The 24705-nt window shown below is 35.8% G+C and overlaps 1 protein-coding gene across 1 annotated transcript in view; it reads right to left on the minus strand.

Annotated features, from left to right (window-relative positions):
* Positions 1-24705, minus strand: part of LOC136851255 (uncharacterized) — a 332977-nt gene that overhangs the window by 27330 nt on the left and 280942 nt on the right. Inside the window, exons 2-14 of the mRNA XM_067125216.1 lie at positions 19307-19401; positions 14093-14169; positions 13597-13672; positions 13059-13141; positions 11995-12119; positions 11391-11458; positions 10626-10799; positions 8733-8902; positions 7777-7995; positions 7079-7337; positions 6247-6387; positions 1388-1560; positions 1007-1208 (exon numbers count right to left, since the gene is read on the minus strand). Of these exons, the coding sequence (XP_066981317.1) occupies positions 1007-1208; positions 1388-1560; positions 6247-6387; positions 7079-7337; positions 7777-7995; positions 8733-8902; positions 10626-10799; positions 11391-11458; positions 11995-12119; positions 13059-13141; positions 13597-13672; positions 14093-14169; positions 19307-19401 (1862 nt within the window). The remainder of the gene's footprint in view (positions 1-1006; positions 1209-1387; positions 1561-6246; positions 6388-7078; positions 7338-7776; positions 7996-8732; positions 8903-10625; positions 10800-11390; positions 11459-11994; positions 12120-13058; positions 13142-13596; positions 13673-14092; positions 14170-19306; positions 19402-24705) is intronic.

Below are 24705 nucleotides of genomic sequence, written 5' to 3' on the forward strand. Positions count from 1 at the left end.
AATGATACTGTTTCTTTCAGCAGATAAAATACATATTAAAGGATGAAAATTGTACTTAAAGGTTTCTTAGATAATTTTTTTAATGCTTTCTTTATTTTTTCAACACTTTCATCAGTTAAATTTTTACTGCAGGACTACTATAGTTGCAAATGCAGTAATTTGTCTGTAAATTGGACAAACACATTTCATTTGAATATTTGTTAACTGCAAACACCCACTATATTGTTATGACTGCTTGGACATTTTTGACAGTCTAACATGTGTGTAAATGACCAAGCCTTGGGGATAATAAACTGACTTGCAACTGTAACTCAGGGTAAGGCTAGCAAGTATGTTTTGCTTGTATCCATGGAAAGTTTACCTTGTATGACCTAGAAAATCATAATGAAAGGCACAGATGAAGATTTGGACCTGATAGAAATTCTAGCAGAAGTGTTCAAGACAGAAAAGGAGAGAGAGAAATCATTCAGATTTCAATCATAATGGGAAAACCTACACTAATGACGATAATCATGGTGCCTGTAAATTCTCACTGAAAATCCATAAAAAATGTTACCTTCATGGCAACTTTCATCATAGCTGATAGATGAAGTGGATGCAAATAGTTTACCATAGGTTAAGCATGGTATGCCCTTCTACACGAATTGTCAAAAATGAGAGTGATCACTGGTGCAGATTTTGACTGTTTCAGTGTCATGAAAGGATATGAGTTAGTATTGATTAAAAACACTGGTACAGTCACATTTTACTGCTTCCAAGTTGGTTAAGATGAGCCAGTTTTAATTGTGGTATTGTGTACAGCATACTGTATACAGTGCCAGCTTACCATGAAGCCCATCAATATGTTACCCTCAGATATTACCTTCAACTACTTCACAAATACCTATACACACTAGTTCAGATAAAATATAACCAGGAAGGACTGCCCAAAATTAACTGAATCATCAAAAGGAACAGATTAAGAAACTAAAAGCTCAACTGTAAAAAAAATATGGCTAAATCTTACCTTCCCTCTACCACATTTTGCTCCATTTGGAGCAAGACCAGGGTCCACCATATCTAATCCCATATCCACTAGTGCTACCCTGCAAGGTATAACTCCCTTATTGCCCTTGAGGAAGCTGTGGGACACTTTGCTGACGCTTTCCATACCAAACTCCAGTCGTTCATTTAAATGCATGCAGTGCAACATACCACATTTGACATCCCTGTATATGATAAAACATATATTACAGACACAATATACTGTAATGCTTAAATACACCATTTCAGTAATAAAAAACCAGTTTGTACCACACAAAAAAAATAAAATGAATTACATAAGCTTTCAGTGGCAGGCACTAAACTATCATAAATAGAACAACAGGAAAGATGTAAAAATATTTACCCATCATTGCATTTATAGTAGGTATCATTCACCCAGTTATAGCCACAGTTTCCATTATGACTTCCTTGAGTATTCATCATGTAACATCTATCATCAGAATTCTGCCCAGTTGGGCCCCAGAGGAGCTTACACTGTTCCTCATGGGTACGACACATACCCGAGTGACAGAATGCCTGAAAGTTCAAACATAATTTAATAAAAAGAAAGCTACAAAAAAGAAACAAGTGCCTCACTAAATTTACAAAGTACTACAAACCTTACTTTACAGCAACAGCCTAGAAATGTGTTTTAAAAACAAAATTAACTTCTATAATATAAACCCATTATTTACATTAGCCCACAATCATGGTCTTCACAAACCACAGAAATTTCATTCCAAATACAAAAGTTGTTCGTCTTCAAAGGAGTTACACTCTCATGATCCTCCCACAGCTCCATAAGACAAACCAGCCAATCTCAAAGAATTTTTAGTTTATTCTCACCCAAAATAGTGCCTTTTGGCACAGTGATAGAATATAAATGATTCAGGACTACAGGGCCCTATCTCCTGTCTACAGCCAGTACCTAGGTTTTCACTTTATCCTGCTTGCACAGATCTGACAGCAGCGTGTATGTTGGCTATTTTCCTCAGTATACTCTGGTCCGTCCCAAGTTCACATACCTCCAGAATTGATAATTTTACAACCAAGTGAAAAGTTTTAGTTTCTTAAAATTTTAATGAGTAGGCTTATATTTGTTAAAATTGGGAAAATTAAAAAAAAAAATAGCTCTTCGTTGGGCGAGTCGGCAGAGCTGTGGACTAGCACTCACTAGGCCTGAGTTCGAGTCTCTGGCCAGCTGATGAAGAGTTAGAGGAATTTATTTCTGGTGATAGAAATTCATTTCTCGCTATAATGTGGTTCGGATTCCACAATAAGCTGTAGGTCCCGTTGCTAAGTAACCAACTGGTTCTTAGCCACGTAAAATAAGTCTAATCCTTTGGGCCAGCCCTAGGAGAGCTGCTAATCAGCTCAGTGGTGGTCTCCTGCAAGGTGAGAAGTTAGGGTTAGATTGCTAGGCTATGCTCTAATTGCTGTGCTGTTTTTTCTTGTCTAACAAAGTGATAATTAGCACTAACGCAATAATATTAGATAATTTTGCTATTGAAACTCATAGTCAATAACTCTTAACATCACTACATAATCTGAAATTACTGAAAGGGTAAACGGCATTAGCCTAACTTCTAGTTTACAAAACATAGCCATGATAGTGGTTCCAAACTGTGCTTGGTGTTTACTAAGGACCAGTGTTTCCTTTGTGGTATTTTATAACCAAACTAAATGGATTTTGTGATACAGAAAGTTCTCAATTATCTTTAATATCGGGGTTCTTTTCAAGTGTTAAAGGAAATACATTCATACGGAGAAAATTGTCATGATGCTTGCCTTTTTCCTGCAGTAATATAAAACATACCTGTACTTTTTTTGTAATGGTGAGCTTTGTCAAACAAATTAAAAACTTAGAGATACTGATTTTATATAAATCTGGTATGATAACTCCAATAATTAATGGTTGTAGTTATGTACCTGGTGCTTGGGAATAGACCGGAAAAACAAAGATATAAAATGTATAGAAATACATTGTATGGGTATCCATTTAATTTTGTCTTAATTAGGTTTAGAGGCATTTATGAGAAAATTCTTTAAGGCATTGTTATTGTAGTAATTGTGAATTAATATTTGGATACTGTACATTAGTACTATTTTATGGATATGACCCACTGATCACAAAACCTAACAGCATACTACGGATGCATACTTGTGGCCATGTCAGCCTGCTTTAATTTGAAGTGTTTGCTGCCTATACAATGATATACTGTAGGTAGTTTAAACTAGGTAATTTTTAATAAACACTTGTTCTTTTTATCCCTACCGGGCTACTATTAGAAAGGGCCCACAGATCACCTCCACCACAAAAAATTGCTCATTCTGCTTTTTGCCTGTGGAGATGGTTCATAAAACTACCTGCCATGAGCCAGCACCTGAAGGAAAAAGGAGGATTTTGTTGGTTACCAGACATGTGTAAAATAAGCAACATGCTCCTAGTAGAAAGTTTAAATGATGAAAGAACTCAATGTACACTCTTTCTATGAGTCCTAGGTTTCAGTAGGAGTGTGGAAGGAGGAGACTACATTGTTCTGGTAGAACTCCAGCAGTGTGTGTTGCCATCCCTCCCCGAGCAGAATCCATGTATGGGCTAAAACTCAAAAAGCAGTGGATTCTAGAAACTCCAACTTTGACTCCTCTGATGGAGACGAAGAGTCTTTCCTTGGGAGAGATGTCACTAATACCCGACATGAAGTGGTTACAGCCACTGGAATTTCTTTTCTGAATCCAGATGATCAAGGGAACAGCCTTCTGCTTTACATGAGAGATACCTCATGTGAGAATCTTGCCTCTTCCATACAGCAATCAGATATAACCAGTGGACCCTGACAGGATCCACCCAACCCCATCTGCAGCGTCTGTACCTTCTTTAGGGTATAGTGATTTATCGGGACTTATAACCTGCCTGGCAGAGGTGTTACAACTACCTTGGCTCAACTAGTTCATGCAGTCTTCCATGATAGGGAAATTCTGCAAGGCTTTCCATTACCTGGTCCCTGAATAAGGTTCTTAGACTCCTGTCATCCCTTCAATCAGTGAGCCCAATACAACTACAACTCGTATGCTCCAAAAGCCATTCTTCTTGACAGCTTTTGCATCAGCTCAGATTAGCGAACAGTGCTTTCTCAGATGGGAAGTTTCATTACTCACACACCTAGCTGTCTTTTACTGTTGCCCCCTGGCATATCATTCCTGGCCAAGAATGAGGACCTTTTAAAGGGAAAATCCAGTTTTCTGATAAGGGAACTCAGTATTTTGGTTAAAGCACCCAAGATTTACCTAGATTTCACAGCAAATGTCACAGATGGTCCTATTTTTCCTACATCCTCGCACAAACTAACCACTCTCTCTACATGGGCTGAGAATTATTTTAGTGTTCCTCAATAAAAAGGCAGACACTCATCGCTTTCTTAAGTCTCCTGACATCCAAAAGGCGAGTACATCATTGACTTTCTTCAGAAATGTTTCTTTCAAAGCCTCCACGTACACACACAGGGTGGTTATTACAGGCAGTATTCCTGAACCATTGAAGGCACAATACTCCCCCAGCCAGAGCCAACATAATTAGGTAACCCACCTTAGAACCACAAGGGACAATACATATATAGGATTGTGTGTTGTTTCATTCTTTATTGCCAAGACCTGAAGGGTATCCAGGATAAAAATAGTTAACCTCTGACATTGCCTTGGGTCAAAAAAATCCTGAAACATTATTGCCATGAGAGTGGAGGCCATGCTGAGATATCTCCGGGGAGGCGCAAAAATCCTGCAGTCAGACCTGACATAATTAAGTCAGTCACCTTAGAACCACAAAGAATAATACATATAAGCTTCGTGTGTTCCCCGTTCTTTATTGACAAGCCCTAGTGGGTATCCAGAATTTAAAAAAATGGTTGATAACCTGTGACTATACTTTGGACCAAAAATTTATCTGGGTTTTTGGGATCTATTTATTAGGAGCTAAACCATTTTGTCAATTGTCAATTTCATCCGTGAGCTCCTCTGAGGATGAACAGCAGCTACACTATTATAAAACAGGCTTTGACATAAGAAAAATCTAATTTTGGTAGCCACTGAGAGTCCTTAAACCCACCAACCTTCCCCAACGAAAAGGCATGGGACTGGGGTGAACATTTATCTTGCACAGACCTGGCATGTAATGAGGAAAATAGAAAGCACATGCACTGTTGTCACATATGTGCGAGTAAGACGAAGTAAAAACCGAGACAGTCACTGTGGAGATGAAATAGAGCCCTTGTGTCCTGAGTCCTTTATATTCTAACTCTGTGCCAACAAGCACTATTCTGGCAGAGACCAACTATAAAAGAATTTTGAGGCTGGTTGGTCTGTCCTTATGGAGCCCTGATGAGACCATGAGAGTGTAATTCCTTTGAGGACTCACAGCAACTGTTTTTTTCATCTGCACAGCTACCTACATGTACAAAAATTATACACATTTCATAACAAACCTGATATTTACATTAGCCCAAGTAATAATTTAGATAGGAGGAAGGAGCTGGAACAAACAATCCAATATTAAAGTTAATGGTCTGAGATTAGCAAAGAAACCCATTGCTGCAAAGTATACATGAAGTCTATTGCAAAGTAGAAACCTTGCAAGAAACATTACAATATCAAGTCTGTAGTAAATAATATCAAAATGAACAAGAGGACTAAACTGATTAAACCATCAATAATTACCTTTAACTAAAGCAGGTAACACAAATCAATTCTATTACAAACTTCGATGTACTGAGGTCTGGTAATGTATGATTCCGACCTATCAATGCTTTAATTACTTTAAACATGCACAATTTCAAGGAACTAAAGGGACCAACATATGAAAGGCCTTTAGTGGTAATTATAAGAACGAGTAAGTCTGCCATACCCTATCCTCTTTTATAGTACAGTTCATTTTGCCAGTTTTTCCCTAATTGTTTACAGCTAGCAACTGGTTCTTTTCTAAAATAAAAATAAATATAAAAGAGTAAATAAAATTGAACACCAACAGGTTTGGAACCCTTCCAAAAATAGATTGTTCTAGTGTATAATTAAAAAACAAACTTGTAACTACAAAGAAGTTCTGTGTAAATAAAAATATCATAAAATATTCACTTATTCAGGTGTGTATGTTTGTGTATGAAGAATTGTTCTCAGTTGCCTGAATCATATATTTCATTATGTTTCTGGAGTCTCATTTGTTCATAATATTACCTGTCCTGCTAAACACTGATGCCCATCAGCTTTGAAAACATCTTCAGGGCAATATTCAGAATGACCAGTACAGTATTCAGGCAAGTCACATTCATGGACGGAGGCACGGCACTGCACCCCAGCAGGTTTTGGCCCACAAGTCTGTAATGAAGAATTTAAATAAAATTAAGACATTAGGCAATAAAACAGCCTGATGTAGAGTTAATGGCAGCTGGAGGTATAAAAGGGCAACAACAATGATTCTATCAATTTAAAGAAAGGAAATGAAAGATTCATAATGCTTTTTTATTAACTTTTTCTATACTATTTCCTGTCTGTAAAGAAAATACAAATCTAACAACACACTGATGTAATAACAATATTATTCATGAAATGAAATGGTGTACAAATCTTACAGACTATACTTGAAACTGTCAGTGAAACAAGAGAGAAATTTACTTCCATAGTAAGCTTAAATATTTCTCTCATAAATATTCCCTGATATATTCATACAAATGTGAACCTGGACATAACTGATAACCAACAGATTTAATCCTTCCCAGAAAAGAATCAGTTACATAACCCACATTTCTGTCATATGGATGGGAAAATTTATCAAGTTTCATTACAGTATAAATTTATCAAGATTAATTACAGTATACTACTGAAAAATTTCCCTTCTCTTGTTATGCACCAAAGATTAATTAAGTTCAATTCCCTAAAATTTAAAATAGTGTTGACAAAATATGACAATGAAATAAAACTAAGATTAAAACTGGTACGGATGAAAGTCTACACAGGAAAGTCAACTTTTCAGTTACATTTGCAAAACACAAAAATATTAACAGCTTACCTCCAGGTCACAGCAGTGTCCTGTTGCACAAGTTGCATTAGCATACAGCATACATGCAGATGCATTGCAACAAGGATTAGTGCAGTAATCCGGCAATCCACAATCGCACTGTTCTCCAGACTCCACAAAACCATTGCCACACACAGGTGAATCAAAGAGACTAGTGGGCTTATTTCGCAGACAATAATCCATTGAACGTTCAAATGATAAGGCTAAGTATTCATAGCTGCAACTGCTCCAATGTGTTGGACTCTTCGAGCTGAAAACCAGAAAAAAAGAAAATAGAAGACATCAAACAAAACATATGACTATATATAAATCTTTTTTGTGACAGCTGGTTCTGGTGTCATTTCTTCTTATATTAAATCATATATTCCAAACCCACCAGCTAAGCTTACGTTCACTATTTTCCTTTCTTTTACAGTGGTTGTTATAAGCTGAATTACATGTCTAAAAGTACTGTACAGTACCTTTCAATCTATACTGATACCACAGTTTGCTCTACTTATGATTCTTTTTTTTATTTTTACAATTCCTTTATGTAGGGTTTTAATTTGATTTTCTTCTTTGCCCTCAATTAGTCATTTCAAAGTGTTTCCATCAACTTGTGAGTTTAATTAGTCCACACTTGACAATAGTTTTAATAGTACAGATATTTCAATTATTTTTTGCTACAATTTTGCCATACTAATACCTACCCGGATGAAGGGGCCATGATGCATCTTTTATCCGGACATTCGCACTCCTCCTCTGTATCATGTTCCATGCCAAAATTATGACCCATCTCATGAGCAACTGTTGTAGCCACCAAACCAACTGTATCACTATGGTCCATGTTGACCCCACCAGAATACTGATAAGTGCAAATTGGACCTTTCAAAGCTTTTCCTACAACACCGGCAGCAAACTGTGTTCCTCTGGAAAATTAACACAATAGGGGTAGTTCAAAGATGAAAGACAATGCTGAACCTTCAGTACAGAAAAAATGACAAACAACGGAAAGAACAGACAAGGAAAATGATCAATGACATTGTTGCAAAAATTATTTCAAAATTATATGTTTGTACTTCTGAAAATGAATGCATAAAATATGTTTCATAAATATTCAACTTATGAACATACTTTCAGAGCTAGAACTATAACTTGAAGTTTTAGCAACAGTAATAAATGCAGTTTGTAGTTGCAAAATGAAAATTTCTTAAAATTAAGCTCTACTTACAGAACAAGTAAATAATTAAAAGGAAAATTGTATTTATACAGAAAACTGTATAAAGTACACTATACACATATGTTAATATATACATACACTAATTATCAAGTTATAAAAATAACAGCATTTTGTATAAAATTACTATACCTTCACCCCTAAAATATTAATAATTATGAAAATATTGTGTAGATGGATATCTCCTGACCCAGCTGCACAAGAACTCAATTCTAGGTCTACTGCATGGTCAAAAAAGTTTAAAAATTTAATTTTGTTTTTCACTCTCGTCATCTTCACAGTGAGTTATTCAAGAAAAAGTTAATGAGGATATGAATATGAACATTAACACTGCAAGTCAACACTAAAATAAAGGAGTTACAAAACCAATAACGCCAACTGTGACACAAACTGACACTAAATATTGTACAACTGGAGCATAATTCTTACATAAGCAATTGTGCATTATCATTCGGGTGTTCTCGGATAAGTCTCACTTTCCTGTAGTTGAGGAAATTTGTCAGTGTCTTATCACCATCAGACGAGATTTCAACTTGATCTTCATCCTTCCAAACCTCTACTCCAACCAAAGCAATAAATATGTTGAGTGGTCGGTATAGCTGAAAGGAAAATAATCGTATGAGATCAAGAGATTCACCAGAGATACTATACAATATATTCAGCTATCAACAATCATAAGAGATTAAGAGATTCATTAGAGATACTATACAATATAGTCAGCTACCAAGTGATACACCATTAATTAACAATGAAACATAAATACAGTAATAGATTTATTGTTCATGCATACAGTCTTTGCATGATTTGAAACGGCTATGGAGTACAGTAACTGCATACGAACTTCAAAAAATTATGGTTTCCTTTTTTCCACTTTAAATGGGGAATTTTCCCACCATACTGTGCCACACATTCTATTGAAATATTCATACTCTGCGATGAATCTTCCTCTGTAAATTAGGTATGTGCTTTGTACTGTATACTGAAATAAGAAGCTGGATAATTGTGTTTAAGCAGGATATAGGTAAAAATGAATAAATAAAAAAACACAAAAAGAAAGTAGTAAGAGTAGTAAGAAAATTTGGACACTAGATCATGGCATAACAAAAGTTAAGACCAGTAAAAGCTTAATGGTTAAGTTCGAAGCATTTTACAGGAAGGAGACACAATTCGTATGACGTGGCACTAATATCTTCAACTGCAGAATAATGATACAGAAAAGAGCTAGATGAAATAAGTACAGACTGCAAAAGGATCGGTGTTGGAAGTACAAGATAAATGGATTTCAGCTAGCACTGAGATGAACTACAAAGCAGAAGGCCCATCAGAGTTCAAATCTATCTAATAAAACACTTGATAGCAGACAGGAAAACTGAGTACTGGTCTGGTAAAGTGTATACAGTATACCACTTAATGAAGGTTTTAAAACACATCACAGATGAAAGACAATATACACCTTTTTTTTTTTTTAGGTTTTTGAATGTTAAAGTTCATATAGATGCTATTCACATTGTCAAGCAGTTTTAGAAGACACAAAAAGAAACAAGGTTTTGAAAGAATTTACAGGATTGGAGAAGGCATATGACCTTGCACAGATACTAAGAATGAGTTTCTGAAAGATTACCAAGATAATAGTAAAATGTAGGATCTGATCTTTATCAGAAATATGGCGAGGGTGACTGGAGAGAGATTTACACAGAAAAGAATGGTAAAATGTCAACTACAGCAATTTCTTAAATATATGGAATATTGTTCTTATTTTATGATAAATTCTGCAGTAATCTAATATGCTAAAAAGACAACGTCCATATTACAAACTTGACGAAAAGTAATATTTATAATGTTCATATTTTATAGAATAATGTTAAAGCTATTTTTTATTCAGGCTGAATCTTTTCCAGGAAAACTTCAAAACATTTGTAACCATCTTCAAAACTGTCTTGATGATTTTTGGTGCATTTTTTATTAGCCTGACAGCAGGTTATATCTATCTCGTAATTCCCTCGGAGCTCAAGTTTGATGGAGCAACCACAGAAAAGTTACCTGTCAAGGATGAGTGCTTTTCAAATATAAAAATTCACAACTGTGTATAATTAAACAAACAAATATATATTATGTATCAGTGTAGACTTGTGTAAACTAAAACATGACATTTTAAATAAAGGTGGAAAATCTCTTTCTCATAAAGTCAAAACATTTAGTGAGGCAACTCAGCTGAAACTTACCCACAATGCAATACAAACTGAAAATCAACAGTAACCTAATGCAATATAATATGATGTTTCAAAAGCTAAGAAAGAAGTCACTTGATGAGATCCCACCTACCGCGTTAACTATATTGGCAATGTCTTTACATCGCTGATATATTTTCTTAATTTTATGGCCGTGCTTTTCATATTCAGACTTGTCTGCCACCAAAACCAATTCGACATATCTTGAAAGGGCATTGGCATTATATGGGCCCCGGATGTTGCTATTACCATCACTGCTGCGCTTGTACTGTACAGTATAAAAGTAAAACAGGGTATAGTTAGTCATCAACATTATACCTGTACAAGAAAAAAGTCTACTGACTGGAAAAATACACACAGGACTATACGATAACAGTAAATGGAATTTCTATAATTGACAGATCTTCTAGAATGCAATTTAATGATTAATATGGGTACACTGCATTGTGGTAAAAATAATTTTGTTTCAGAAAAATCTAGAATGGAAAATGATCAAATAGTTCATCAGTCTTGAAAACATACTTTGAACAGCACTGCTATGATATAGTGAAAATCAAACAATGACCCAACCAATTCTAAATATAAATGATACTCACTATACCATATTTCCGTTTCAGCCATTCAAATATATGTCGTTACTACTAAAATATTTGTGAGGTCATTGTCAAATATGTAACAAATAAAAAAAATCTGCTGATGCAAAGCTCCAAACATAAAGTATGAGGAATTCAAGTAATCCTTCTAACATAATTAGTATTAACCCCAAAATAATCAATATCAACCATATTCCCAAACTGGGCAGCCAAAATTCTTTTCAAGGGTAAATACGAAAAGAAAATATTGTTCTCTTCTCACTCACTCTGAGCAATCTTTTGAAGTTCTCATCATGAAAAAGGTCCCGAACAGGATGAGGTTTCCCTGAGTATCCTAAGGAAGAAAAATACAAAAATAATCACATACCAAATCACACTGTGGGCAATAACACACTATATGGGCGATGCCAAGAAAGGACAAACATGTGATGTGAAGAATGATTCTTATATTCCATGAGCTATGACAGTTCTACTTGCCAACCTAGTTTACAAAAAAAAAAAATATATAATTTTATGAAACCTCAGAATATCTCGAGTTACTGTAAAATAACAATTTGCATTCCGCAGCACGCTTGTAATTGTGCCATTTAAAAAATGTCGGAGCACTTTACGTGAGTTCGCTTCTCTGTTTTCCCTTGCTAAGTCAACTCTTGTGCAAGACTCTACAAGACTAAAACATGACATTATCTGCTGAATACTGATCGTCACAATTAAATTCTAGGAAGGCAAAAGCACAAGCTATACCAAGACCCAGTCTTTGCAAAATGCTAAAAATAAAATTAAATTTACACAAACACAATGCAGTTATTGCACTGCTCTATTTAAAGAATACATCACAGAGCAAAGGAAAAAAATGACACTGATACAGACCACAAGAATAATTTTGCGGAATGACGTCTGAATGCCTGAAGAGGTAATGAGGACTCTCTATATTAGCTGTCGTGTCAGGAATGCGCTCCAAGTAATGGACTTCCTCTCCATCAAACACCACACCACTGAAAAACACAATTGGAATATATCTGGCCTTGATCCGTTTCCATTCTCTCCCTCAAAATAATACTATATACAAATACTTTGTCCAGTATAATGAAACTACCTTCTATTTTCACTTTTCCTATAATCACAAAAGGTACACATATACAGCAGAACTCCATTAAGATAAACTCAGTAACATCAGAAATTTCAAAGTAATTGGAAAGTAAAAATGCACAGTAAAAAAGATTGCATTCACATATACATACATATATATATATATATATATATATATATATATATATATATATATATATATATATATATATATATATATATATATATATATATATATATATATATATATATATATATATATATATATATATATATATATATATACATATACATATATATATATATATATATATATATATATATATATATATATATATATATATATATATATGTGTGTGTGTGTGTATAAAATGGAGAATTTGTCACAACTTTCGTAACTTGCTTTTGTATGACTTCGTAACTAAGATGTAATTGTAAAAAGGAAAATTTCGAAAATGGGAATTTTATTGAAGAAACAAAATTTCATAGATCATTAAGGAACTACAACCACTGGAAATGGAGTGAAATAAATCTCCTTGATCACTTTCTGGTTCTTGCAGTCTCAATTTAAGATCAATGGAGCGCATTTCCTGTAATAATCCTTCAACACAAAATGAGAGTACTTTATGGCTATCACTCCTACTTGAAAATATTATATTTACCGGAAAGTTGATTAGTAAGACAGGAAAACTGTAACCAATGTTTTATTAACTTTTCTGAAATGAAAAACTAAGATCCCATTAAAGAAGTTACGGTTTCCCGCCATATTTGGGAGCACTTCTGTGAAAAATGCTCCACCTCCTCACATGAAGAGTCTCTTCAACGACCTAGGACGCACTTCGTACCTTAAACCGCTACAGGTGGAGACCGCAGCCCAGGACCCGATTCGACCTCGAATTATTCCTTGATAATGGCAGAGATCAACATCCTGGAAGCAAAGTTAAAGCCAAAAGTTAATTCGAATCAGGGTAAGGAGACTCGACCTCCTAAACAATTTAATACTATATCTCTGAGTCTTTCATGACTAATTCCCTGAGAATTATTCGGCCAATTCTTATCCCATCGCCATAACAAAAATTCTTACTTCTTCAAATCAGTTACGTAATAAAAGCAATGAAGGTTTAGTAAAAAAAAAATGGCCAAGTACAAAACAACACAAGAAGAAACTACCATCATCATTTTTACATTCTGAGGACTCTCAAGCTTCCTTTTTTGCAAGGGTTTTATTTGAAATCTAAAGAGCCCAACCCAACGCCAGCAACACATTCAAGTCCATCAGTTTCAGCAGGCACAGTGCCTCCCCACATGCATCTAGGCATTTTCAATGACGTCAGTAAGAATCACAATAAAATTTCTTTTAAAAACTTAGGAAGGCAATCTTACCCCGGCGCTTGGTCTCTGGACGTACTGCGACCCATTGTGGTAATATTTCTCAAAATAATCTCTGGGTAACAAATCCCTGCAAGGAAAGACGAATTTCATTATTCTTGGAAGGCTCATAAAAATAGAAGAGTATACATTTATTTTCATGGCACAATGAAGAAACACCTAAAGTAGTTATTATCATATGCAAATACCATCGCACACAGACAGACACACACAAAAGTACATAAACACAAAGATATTTGCACATACATATATTATGTACATATATATACATGTGTATATGTATATGTATATATATATATATATATATATATATATATATATATATATATATATATATATATATATATATATATATATATATATGTATGTGTGTGTGTGTGTGTGTGTGTGTGTGTGTGTGTTTGTGTTATGCCATTTTTCAGATAGGATTATTTTCACATTCTTGAGTACAGAATTCCAACTGGAGTTACTATAATGTGGTAAAACTCACCTTTGCAACTGTAAATCTACTAAAATATCTTCATCATTTATAGTGAGACCTAAAGTTATGTCATGGGCGTGACCATCCTGAAAAGAAAAAATAAATATATTCAAGAAAGCTGGGAGTACAAAATATGTCATCATATAAACTTAAAGATACGAATATATCTGCTATTAAATGATAACACCTGTTTTGGGCTAACGAACACATGCAGGCGCGTTTGGTCATACAAAAGGATCCACATTCTGAACGAGATTTTGATAAAAGTTTTGATTTAGATACGGGCGCAGTTGTTCGACTGTTGGGTAACACTGATCCTGAAAATAAAGCTTAGCTATACCATATGAAATTATTTTCTTTCTACAGTTTCAAAGTCTCTCTCTCTCTCTCTCTCTCTCTCTCTCTCTCTCTCTCTCTCTCTCTCTCTCTCTCTCATACTCTCCAACATACGACATGAAAAACACGCTAGTTAAGCTACAATCAAAATCGAACACTTGAAATGAGGGAATATACAAGATTCCATGGCAGAAGGAAAAGCTAAAATATATATGTTAAATTCCTTTGCTTACTTTTGTTTTGGGGGTCCAAGCATGTACTATGAATGCACGACACGCCCCCCCTCTCTCTCTCTCTCTCTCTCTCTCTCTCTCTCTCTCTCTCTCTCTCTCTCTCTCTGACAAAAACTGCAATTCGGGAAAAACAAGAACCTAAAAAAAGTTACTATAAAAATTTGAGAGGGGCTGTCTGAAAGTCCTCATTCCTCTGCGGCACCACCTCGCGATGCCTATTATAATCGTGATTATACTTCCATTTTTCTTCACTTATCTCTCTCCTTTCGCTACAACGTGGCCTTAAAGACGTCGCTTGGAACCCAAAGCCCATTCTGAGTAATCCTGAGATATGAAGGAACGGAAAGAACGGGGTAACAAGAGCATACAGATGACGAAAATGTCATGGCCTTGAGGGAGACAGCGGTGCCGTCTTTGCGGACAAGAGCCAGGTAATGCTCTCTTCTTTTAAACCATCTACCATTGGTGTATGCTTACTTGGTAAGGGTCAGGCACACACGGAGGCAACGGGCGACCTTATGACAGGGGAATGTATATATATAATACGTAAGTTACTAACGACCTAAGTCATTCGCGGTACTTCCTTGACCATTTACGTATCTTTATACATGTGCGCGCGCATGTGTGAGTAACAGACATTATTCAGTGTTCTCTGCTCCTCTGGTCAAGATCTTAAACTTCATGTTACTGCGCCATTAATGACAGGCTTTGTTTTGTTTATATTTATGTATATTACCTCCGTTGGCTGATTCCTATCCCCTCCCTTTCATTTTTACATAAGGATACAGTGTTATGTGGAATCTTGTCTTGCAAATTAATAAACTACTAACAGCATTTTATATATGTGTTCGGTTATTTTCATTAATGATCCTACTACTAATATCTAAAATAAATTTACGCAAAAACAACTTAAAGCCGATTTCAATGGACAAGACGCATGCAAGCAACTCTGAAACAGTGTGTCAGTTTGTGCATCACCGAAGAGAATGTGTGTCAGGGACACGAGGATGTCTCCGCAACTGCTCTTTTAACATTCCTCACAAAAGGACACATTCATTCGTCTCGTGAAAACGGGCCAATGACGAAGTTGGAGGAATATCACAACTAATTACCCGAAAGGCTTAGAGAAAGAGCTGAGAGAGAGAGAGAGAGAGAGAGAGAGAGAGAGAGAGAGAGAGAACGTAGTTATTACTCGATTAGCGTATGTCTGAACTAATGTTACTAGGCATTCTGCAAACTTCAATAACATACCTTTACATTTAAAGTAATTTCTTAAGAAATGCTGATATAGAAAGATATGGAAATGGAACTACGAGTTGAAAAATAATAGTGAGGACTGAGGGAATACTGTATGCATCTTTAAGAAATTAATCAGTAGACTAAATATCAAACTGAACTTCATACTGAGGTTACCAAGACCAAGATGAAAACCTTGACGACTGCTCTATGAGCTAGATCTAGCCCGTACTGGCATGAGAGAGAGAGAGAGAGAGAGAGAGAGGGGTTAAGGGTATCTCGTTGGGGCCCTTCTGCGTCATGCCCTCAGACTGGACCTACAGATTGGACAGAATGTGCCCAGACCTAGTTAGAGTTGCGACCTGTGTTGGGATCGCTGAATTACCACAATGGCTCATGGAAAATTAAGATTCAAGAACTGGTTAAAAGTCACATCTTGTAGTGGGGTTTCACTGTTATGGCAAATATTATTATTCTTTGTGTAACTAGATAATGTGTATGTGATAAATGTTACTGATCTTAGTCACCTCCACTTTCACGGAACTCTGACCTTCAATTTTCAAGAAAAAACAACGAGAATGGCAATACAACAAAACATGCCGGAGACTTATAGATCCAGAGAACCCCTGCAACACAACTCCCACGCCCCTTTCCTCAAGAGGAAAAAACGCTTTCTTCTCTCCAGTAGTCACTAAGTGCACTGTTTTCAAAATAATTGACCACAAAATCCAAATCCATGACATAACTGACCCAGTGGCTGAAGTTTCATGACCTTAATGTCATTCAAATCACACAACGGCAGACAAAACAGCGGCTGGCCAATTTAGAGTCACCGTATACGAAACACAAATCAAAGAAAGGGCGCTAATTTAAAGGGGTTTCTGTGAGTAAGGAAAAATTGGGCAATGATTTCAAGGGATTTCCGCCAACAACCAAAAGATGGAGCACTCATTTTAAGGGGTTTTCCACGAATAAATCAAAGGGGAACTGATTTAAGGCGTTTTCCTGGAATAAAACCAACGAATGGACACTAATTTTAAGTGTTTTCCACTAACAGACCAAAGGAGGTGCAATTATTTATATTATTTTCTACAGATAACCAAAAAAGGAGCACTGATTTACAGAATTTTCTACTGGTAAAAAATGATAAGGGTACTGATTTCAAGGTTTCCCGCAAATACAAAAAGGGGCATCGATTTAAATTTTTCCATGAGTAAACAAGACAACTGATTCAAAGGTTTTCCATAAAAACCAAGGGGTCACTGATTTAATGGGTTTTCCGTGAATGAACCTTAGAACTGGCACTGAGTAGGCTTTCCCAGCAAATAAACCAAAGGGGCACTGATCTAAAGGTTGTCCGCGAATGAAGTGATAGTCTCCAGCATTTTCATTGGTTTAGTTATTTATGTTTGTTATTTACTTTTTCATTTTAGCTACTTATTCATTTAGTTATCGGCCCCTTTCTTTTTTACTTATTTAGTTATCAGCATTTATTAACTGAAGTTTATTTATTTACATTTGATCTTTTCGAGGGTGAAAAACCTAACGCTCTGACCTTTTAGGCGTACCTTCCTTTTACACTGAACAGCGTTAAACAGTGGCACTTTCCTCACAAATTATATATTCACTGACAATCACTAACACACTAACATGAAAGAGAGGCAATGTAGGCCATTATTAGTTTCACTTGTTCAAAGGAGGAAAACCAGATGGCGCTCAATCAATACGACACACTGATTTGCACTTAAGCATATTAGTGACGAAAAATATTTCGACTTAAAAACATTGCATAAGGCATTAGTAAGTAAGTAAGTAAGCCAGTTAGAGAAATGAACAGGGAATAATAACTGATTTTACGTGCAATACATATATATATATATATATATATATATATATATATATATATATATATATATATATATATATATATATATATATATATATATATATATATATATATATATATATATATATATGTATATATATATATATATATATATATATATATATATATATATATATATATATATATATATATATATATATATATATATATATATATATATATATATATATAATAATATATATATAATATTTATATATAATATTTTAACTGTTAAAACAGAATTCCATCAAATATATATATAGTGTATATATATATATATATATAATATATATATATATATATATATATATATGTATATATATATATATATATATATATATATATATATACATATATATATATATATACATATATATATATATATATATATATATATATATATATATATATATATATATATATATATATATATATATATATATATATATATATATATATATATATATATATATATATATATATATATATATATATATATATATATATATATATATATATATATATATATATATATGTATATGTATATATATATATATATATATATATATATATATATATATATACTGTGGAAGATGCTAGTTCATCTTCAATTCCAAGAGTGTGACGACAGCACCCGTATTTACATTACAAATCGGGATTCAAAATGTCCACAGGTTTTTCCGTAGAATTTTCCACCTAATCTTGCACATAAAAGGCGAATATGAAAGTTCTGTTTACGCCGTCTTCTTTAAGCGGATTATATTTACTTTCTGTCTCTGCCCGAATTTTTATTCAGAGATGTTTTTCTCCTCCATCGTTAAATGTGCTGTTAGGATTAAAAAAAAAAGTTTCCCGAGTCTAATAAAAGGAAAATCTAAGCTTACACAATGATAAGAGTGAGCACAAAACTCGCCCTGAATAACCAGGCACTTTACAACTCTCCCTGCTATATGACAAAACAGAAATGAATGGGAATCTATACGTTACCCTTCTCTAAACTTGGACTACACCAACAACCACAAAAAAAGCCAACTAAAACGAGACCGTCTCGATGTGTTAATGGCAGATACCAGCAAAAAAATATACAGCCTTCTCGAAAAGTTATTTACGGCCATATATAGAAAGCAAACTAAAACAGAACCCTCTCGAAATGTCAGTTACAGCAATCAATGCTCCAATGTTGAAGCCAACGGAAAAATGACAAACAAAACCCAATTACAGTATTTATCCCAAGCGTCTGGAGAGACTTGCGTAAAGAAAATTTTACTAACAATTACCTCTGCAAAAGAACTCGTTTATAAATCGACATCATCTTGTAGCCGTTCAGTATTAAAGGAAGCATAGTTACAATAATAAGAAATCAGCTTTGTATCCCGTTAGCCAAGTACTAAACATAAAATAAACAAATTCATAAAAAACTGTGAAAAAAAAGTCGGAAAACGTTCAACAAACTTCACGACAACGGCTTTTCTATAAAATAATAATTCATACAAGAATGTCACCTGCGCTTAGCAACAAAGACTCTCTCTTTACCTTTTCTCTCGTAGACTCGAGACTCCTTTTGGTTCTTGAGTGTGTGACCTGGGGAGTTACGATACTGTGGCGGCTGAACTCCGAAGCTACTCCACCTGAAGGGAAAAAATGACGAGCATTAAAAGGCCATAATAATAATAATAATAATAATAATAATAATAATAATAATAATAATAATAATAATAATAATAATAATGTTTTGCACAACTTATGACAGCCTGCTAAACAGCAACAAACATGAAGGACCTAAATCACTTCATATCTTTGGTTTCTACAAGGTAACAGCGGCACACATGCCTCTATCATCACCCGTGTTTATTTTTGGGCGTCCCCTCTTGGACCTCATTCTATCCATCACTTCATGTTAAGCGTGGGCGACGGTAACAGAAGGGTTGTCATATCTGGAACCTCTGCTCCAAACAAAGGTGTCTTCAAGGTAAAAAGGACAATCCTTCAATTACCTTAACCTTCTTTCGTTTGACTTCAAGTTTTCGGCCCTGATAAAACAATAGTTCAAGTCTGTTGTATCTCTTGCTATTGAATCCCCAGTCACACGGAAAGAGCATCATGGGCAAGTCAACCAATACAAATCAAGGGCAACATCTTACCATTAAAAAAAAAAAGCCTCCCTTCCCCCATTACCCACATACCTCCTATGAATCCAAAAATAACCTCTTCGGTAAGCCTGCAAACAAACTGACAGACATACAGGCACACAAAGAAACACACTGATCAAAATGATCTCCTTGACGGAGATGGCAAACCAACCCTGGATCCAACGAACACAACCAAATAACTAAGCAATGGCAACGTACGGAATAAAGATATAAAGGAAAGTTTAAAGACGCCTTTTCTTCCTACTCTAGGCAAACACATCTGCATCTAAGACGAACAAGGAGGACAACCAAAGTCTTAAGGGAACAATGACAATGACGCAAGAACAAGGAAGAAGTCCTAGCGGATAATGCGATCGTTTTGCTGCGAAGCCTTCTAGACCAAACAGCATGAAATTCCCTTCGATTTCACAGCCACATGGGAACACTTCTCGAAGGATTAAATTATTCAAGAGCACATACCATGATGCATCAAGACGCCCACTAAAGAAAAAGGGCGAAAAAATCGAATGCTTTTAGAAGACGGGCTGAGATGATGATGTCTGAAAGATTAGCTCACCAGCGAGGCAAATTTAGTATTAAAGCAGGATGAAAGAAGAAGAAGAAGCATACGGATGTGCGATCTCCAGTAACTGCTGGTTCATGCTGTGCGCGACTCGCCTGCAGAGATGGCTTTACTGCAAGTGACGACTGCCTCATGGAGATAATCCCGTTATTTATTTAATTACTCATTATCGTCTGTTATTGTCCCCTCAATTTCTCTCTCTCTTTAGCTCCAGTGCAATGCAAAACTGTACAGTCGACTTACAGAAAGGTTGATAATGCAAAACTTAAATCAAGAGAGGCATCCAGGACCTTCAAGGAATGGCCCAAACCGTTCCTTTCCTTGCAAGGTTCAAAGATCGAACGCGGGTTCCTCAACTGTGATCCGTGTGCTACCAAATAAACAAGGATTAGGACAGAGAGAGAGAGAGAGAGAGAGAAAGAGAGAGACTTTGTCACACTGGTGCTCACGTTGGCAGGAGACCGATTTCCGCTTTCCCTTTCGTCACCTCGTCTTTCTCCTCGAGATATTTCCCTCACTGCTCCAAACAGGGCTCAAAAGTCGCAGTTATATCACGGCAATCGCCTTCTAATGAGAGTTATTCTAAGGAGAAACTTCAGACAATATTTACTACAATTCTCTTTCGCTATTGAACGTTCTAACTGTTATAGGGGTTCTATAGCATGTTGAACACTTTTTAGCTCATTCGAACCTTCTCTTCTAGCGCTTCATTTATTCTTGATTTACTTATAAACACCTTTAAACTGTTCATGCACGTACGTGTAAAAGAGAGAGAGAGAGAGAGAGAGAGAGAGAGAGAGAGAGAGAGAGAGAGAGAGAGAGAGAGAGAGAGAGAGAGAGAGGGCAATTTCTTAGTGAAAATACTAAGAGAAAAAAATCAAGGTCCTGGTTGAATATCAAACAAAACACTACATCATGAAGAAAACTTTCTTCCTAAGCCAAGCCATGCGAGACAGAACGAGCATTACCAGTTCGACAAATCGAAAGAACCCCGAAATTAATTCAGTTTTGTATACACCAAAGGCGACCAGTGATATCAAAGCAAATCCTTTCCAACCTATCCTGATATTCCCTGACGACTTCGTGACAGCACAAATTGAGGTTTCTGACTAAAAGAGTCTGTTACTCGAGTCCAGGGTTTAATGAACTCTCCAACCCTTTGACTGAACCAACGTTAACAACGTGCCGAGGTGTGATCCCCCACCTCTCTCTCTCTCTCTCTCTCTCTCTCTCTCTCTCTCTCTCTCTCTCTCTCTCTCTCGTCAACGATCAACTTTTTTTGTCAAAAAATTTTGACTGGAAAAAAAAACACCATTAAGACATACACACCTTGGCACCTGCACAAAAGTTGTGTATGATTTAATTCTTCCAGGCCACATCGCCAATAAATTGAGAGAGAGAGAGAGAGAGAGAGAGAGAGAGAGAGAGAGAGAGAGAGAGAGAGAGAGAGAGAGAGGAGGGGGGGTTAAAATGCAGAATTCTTCATCAACCTTATATGAAAACTGTCGATCTAAACTTCAGCCCAAACTAAAGTATAAACGTTTTAATCTACCAGAGGTTTGCCAGTGAATTATATAGCAAGAAGCATAAAAAAAGATTAAGTCTTGAAATGTTAGCGTAACTGCAAGTAGCCTTGGACTGTAGGTCAAGTCAGTCATATTGGGGACCAGTGATAAAAACCAGCCACGGGACCCAATTAATTAGTATGATCAAAATACGAAAACAAAAATGAAGAAGAGCTGAAAATAATGATATACAAAATCATAAAACATTCGCCATATGGAGGATGGAGAAGATTAACCACACAAAAGCATCCCAAAGATTAAGAATATGATTAAGCAGCCATTATTCACGAAGAATTTCATTCTGCGAAGATTAAACAGCAATCCGATTGTAGCTATTGATTTCATAAAAAATATAGCATTTTAAAGGTCAAGGCAAATTTTCAGAGCTATCACATGAGCTTCCAAAATAACTCTGCTACTACAGCATAAGGTTCCCGGCTCTTCAAGGCTGACCTTGGTGACACTGCACTTCAAACAAGTCAATACTGCACTTCCATGGAAAAGTTGTGAACAGATTTTTAGTATTAGTTTTAGTATTGGTTTTAAATCTTCGTTTGCCCAACACAAGCGTACATAAAAATGAGAGAGAGAGAGAGAGAGAGAGAGAGAGAGAGAGAGAGAGAGAGAGAGAGAGAGAGAGAGAGAGAGAGAGAGAGGATGTAAAGAAGACGGAACATTTAGATGATAACTGACCAGGCAATACTTAGTAAACGGCATTTCCCCACCTGGTCTGCTTCTCCCTTGCCTATACAGTCCTACGCCACTTTTTTCCTCAAAAGATACTTCACAGGCAGGAATTATAAGGTCAACACTCGTTCTCTTGCATGTCTGTTTCATCAACTGCACACGTAGTTGCGAAGGATCAAGGAGATTCCTAATCAATACGTCCCTCCCTTTCCTGTCTTCGAAAGTGATACACTGACAGAGGCCTCCTGTCTTGTCACAACATCCGTTCTTTGTGTCCTCCTACGACGAGGCAACAAAAAATTCCCAAAATGTCTGCAAACCGGACAATGGTTGCACCTCACGGACAAAGAATCGAGGAGGACAAAAACGAGGTCAATATGGGGTTACTATGGCAACAAAAGCAACGCGTCTATTCCAGTATTCCAAGGCTGCGTGTCTACTGGTCATTTCATAAAAGAAATTTATAAAATAACAGTCATAAAAGAAAATTACTATTGTTACTATTGAAGTCAATGGCATTGTTCGTGGATACTATCTTCTTATCCACACTTTGAATCAGTCTATACTCTTTTTTTCGCTTCTGGCAAGTTTCTCAGAAACAAGAAAAAATTATTCGAGGTTCTTTCCATTTACTTTTCCTTTTTCTAGTCGACAGACCGTTTCCCCTACTCTCTCGGCGGCGTCATCAGGACTGGATTATAAATGTTTAAGATTAAGCTAGCCTTGTGCTGGCACGGGCTCTTGCTCCTGGAGCATCCAGTACAAATTTGTATAAATCGACACTTTTTTTTTTTTTTTTAATATTGCATGCGGACGTTTCGGTTTCATACATGACGTCATTGGGGTGCTGAATTTCTATTGGTCGGCAGATCTCACTCTCTCGCTGGCTGCCTGGGCGGCAGCATGGGCATTTCTGGTGGTCCGGAGGATGCGTGCCAGGCCGCGGCTTGCAGCAGCCACGGGCGTGGGCAAGGACGTGATTTTGGTCTTAGCTGATAAGGAATTTAATGTGGCACCCACGCTGGCCTCCGTCTCCTCGTCATAAATAAATAAATAAAAGAATAAAATATCAAAAGTTAAGTGAAACTTGCAGCAGTCATTAGCAACGCTAAAGGCCAATAAAAATGAGGGGACCTGAAGTTTTAAGGCCACTCCTCTATGCGCACACCTCCAGGGTTGCTGACAAAACTATCTAAGTCAAAATTTTAAAAAATGATAAATTGAAAAAATAAGAGAAAACGTAATTATATAAAACGAGCTGAAACAATATCGCATTCTGAAAGGGAAATTTCTATACCAAAGAAACTTGGAGAATCATCACTGGACTTCCAGAATACAATTGGTCTTCCTGGGAGGCAGGGCGTAGGATGCCCTCCTTGGCGGAATGACCCTACAAAAGGAGGAGGAGAAAGGAAAAAACGATAACCAAGTAACCCGGGACCCAATTACCAAATTAATTGCATAAGAGAGCTATTATGCTCCCCTTTGCATGCGAAGGAAATAAATGAAATTCTGCTTAATTCTATTACAGGGTTCTACTGCTATATTCAAGTGATCAAAAAGATATTCAACACACATCGGCATTTCTATTAAAGGATATTAAACACACACACATATATATATATATATATATGTATATATATATATATATATATATATATATATATATATATATATATATATATATATATATATATATATATATATATATATGTGTATATATATATATATATATGTGTTGACTAACTGACTGAACAGTAATGTGTATAGATTAATTTTTCCTGTGTGTCACCATGATAGTCAACTGATAACAAAATCCAATTTCTGATTTGCCATCGTCCAACCTGACGCCGTTGTATCCAGCGACCAAAAGGAAGAGATCCACACGGTCGTCTTTAAAAGACCCCATTGCAGTACGAAGACCACACAAACAAATTCAACACTGAGATACGAGAAAAATTGAACTTG

Source organism: Macrobrachium rosenbergii, chromosome 23, assembly GCF_040412425.1.
Source record: "Macrobrachium rosenbergii isolate ZJJX-2024 chromosome 23, ASM4041242v1, whole genome shotgun sequence".
Lineage (NCBI taxonomy): Eukaryota > Metazoa > Arthropoda > Malacostraca > Decapoda > Palaemonidae > Macrobrachium > Macrobrachium rosenbergii.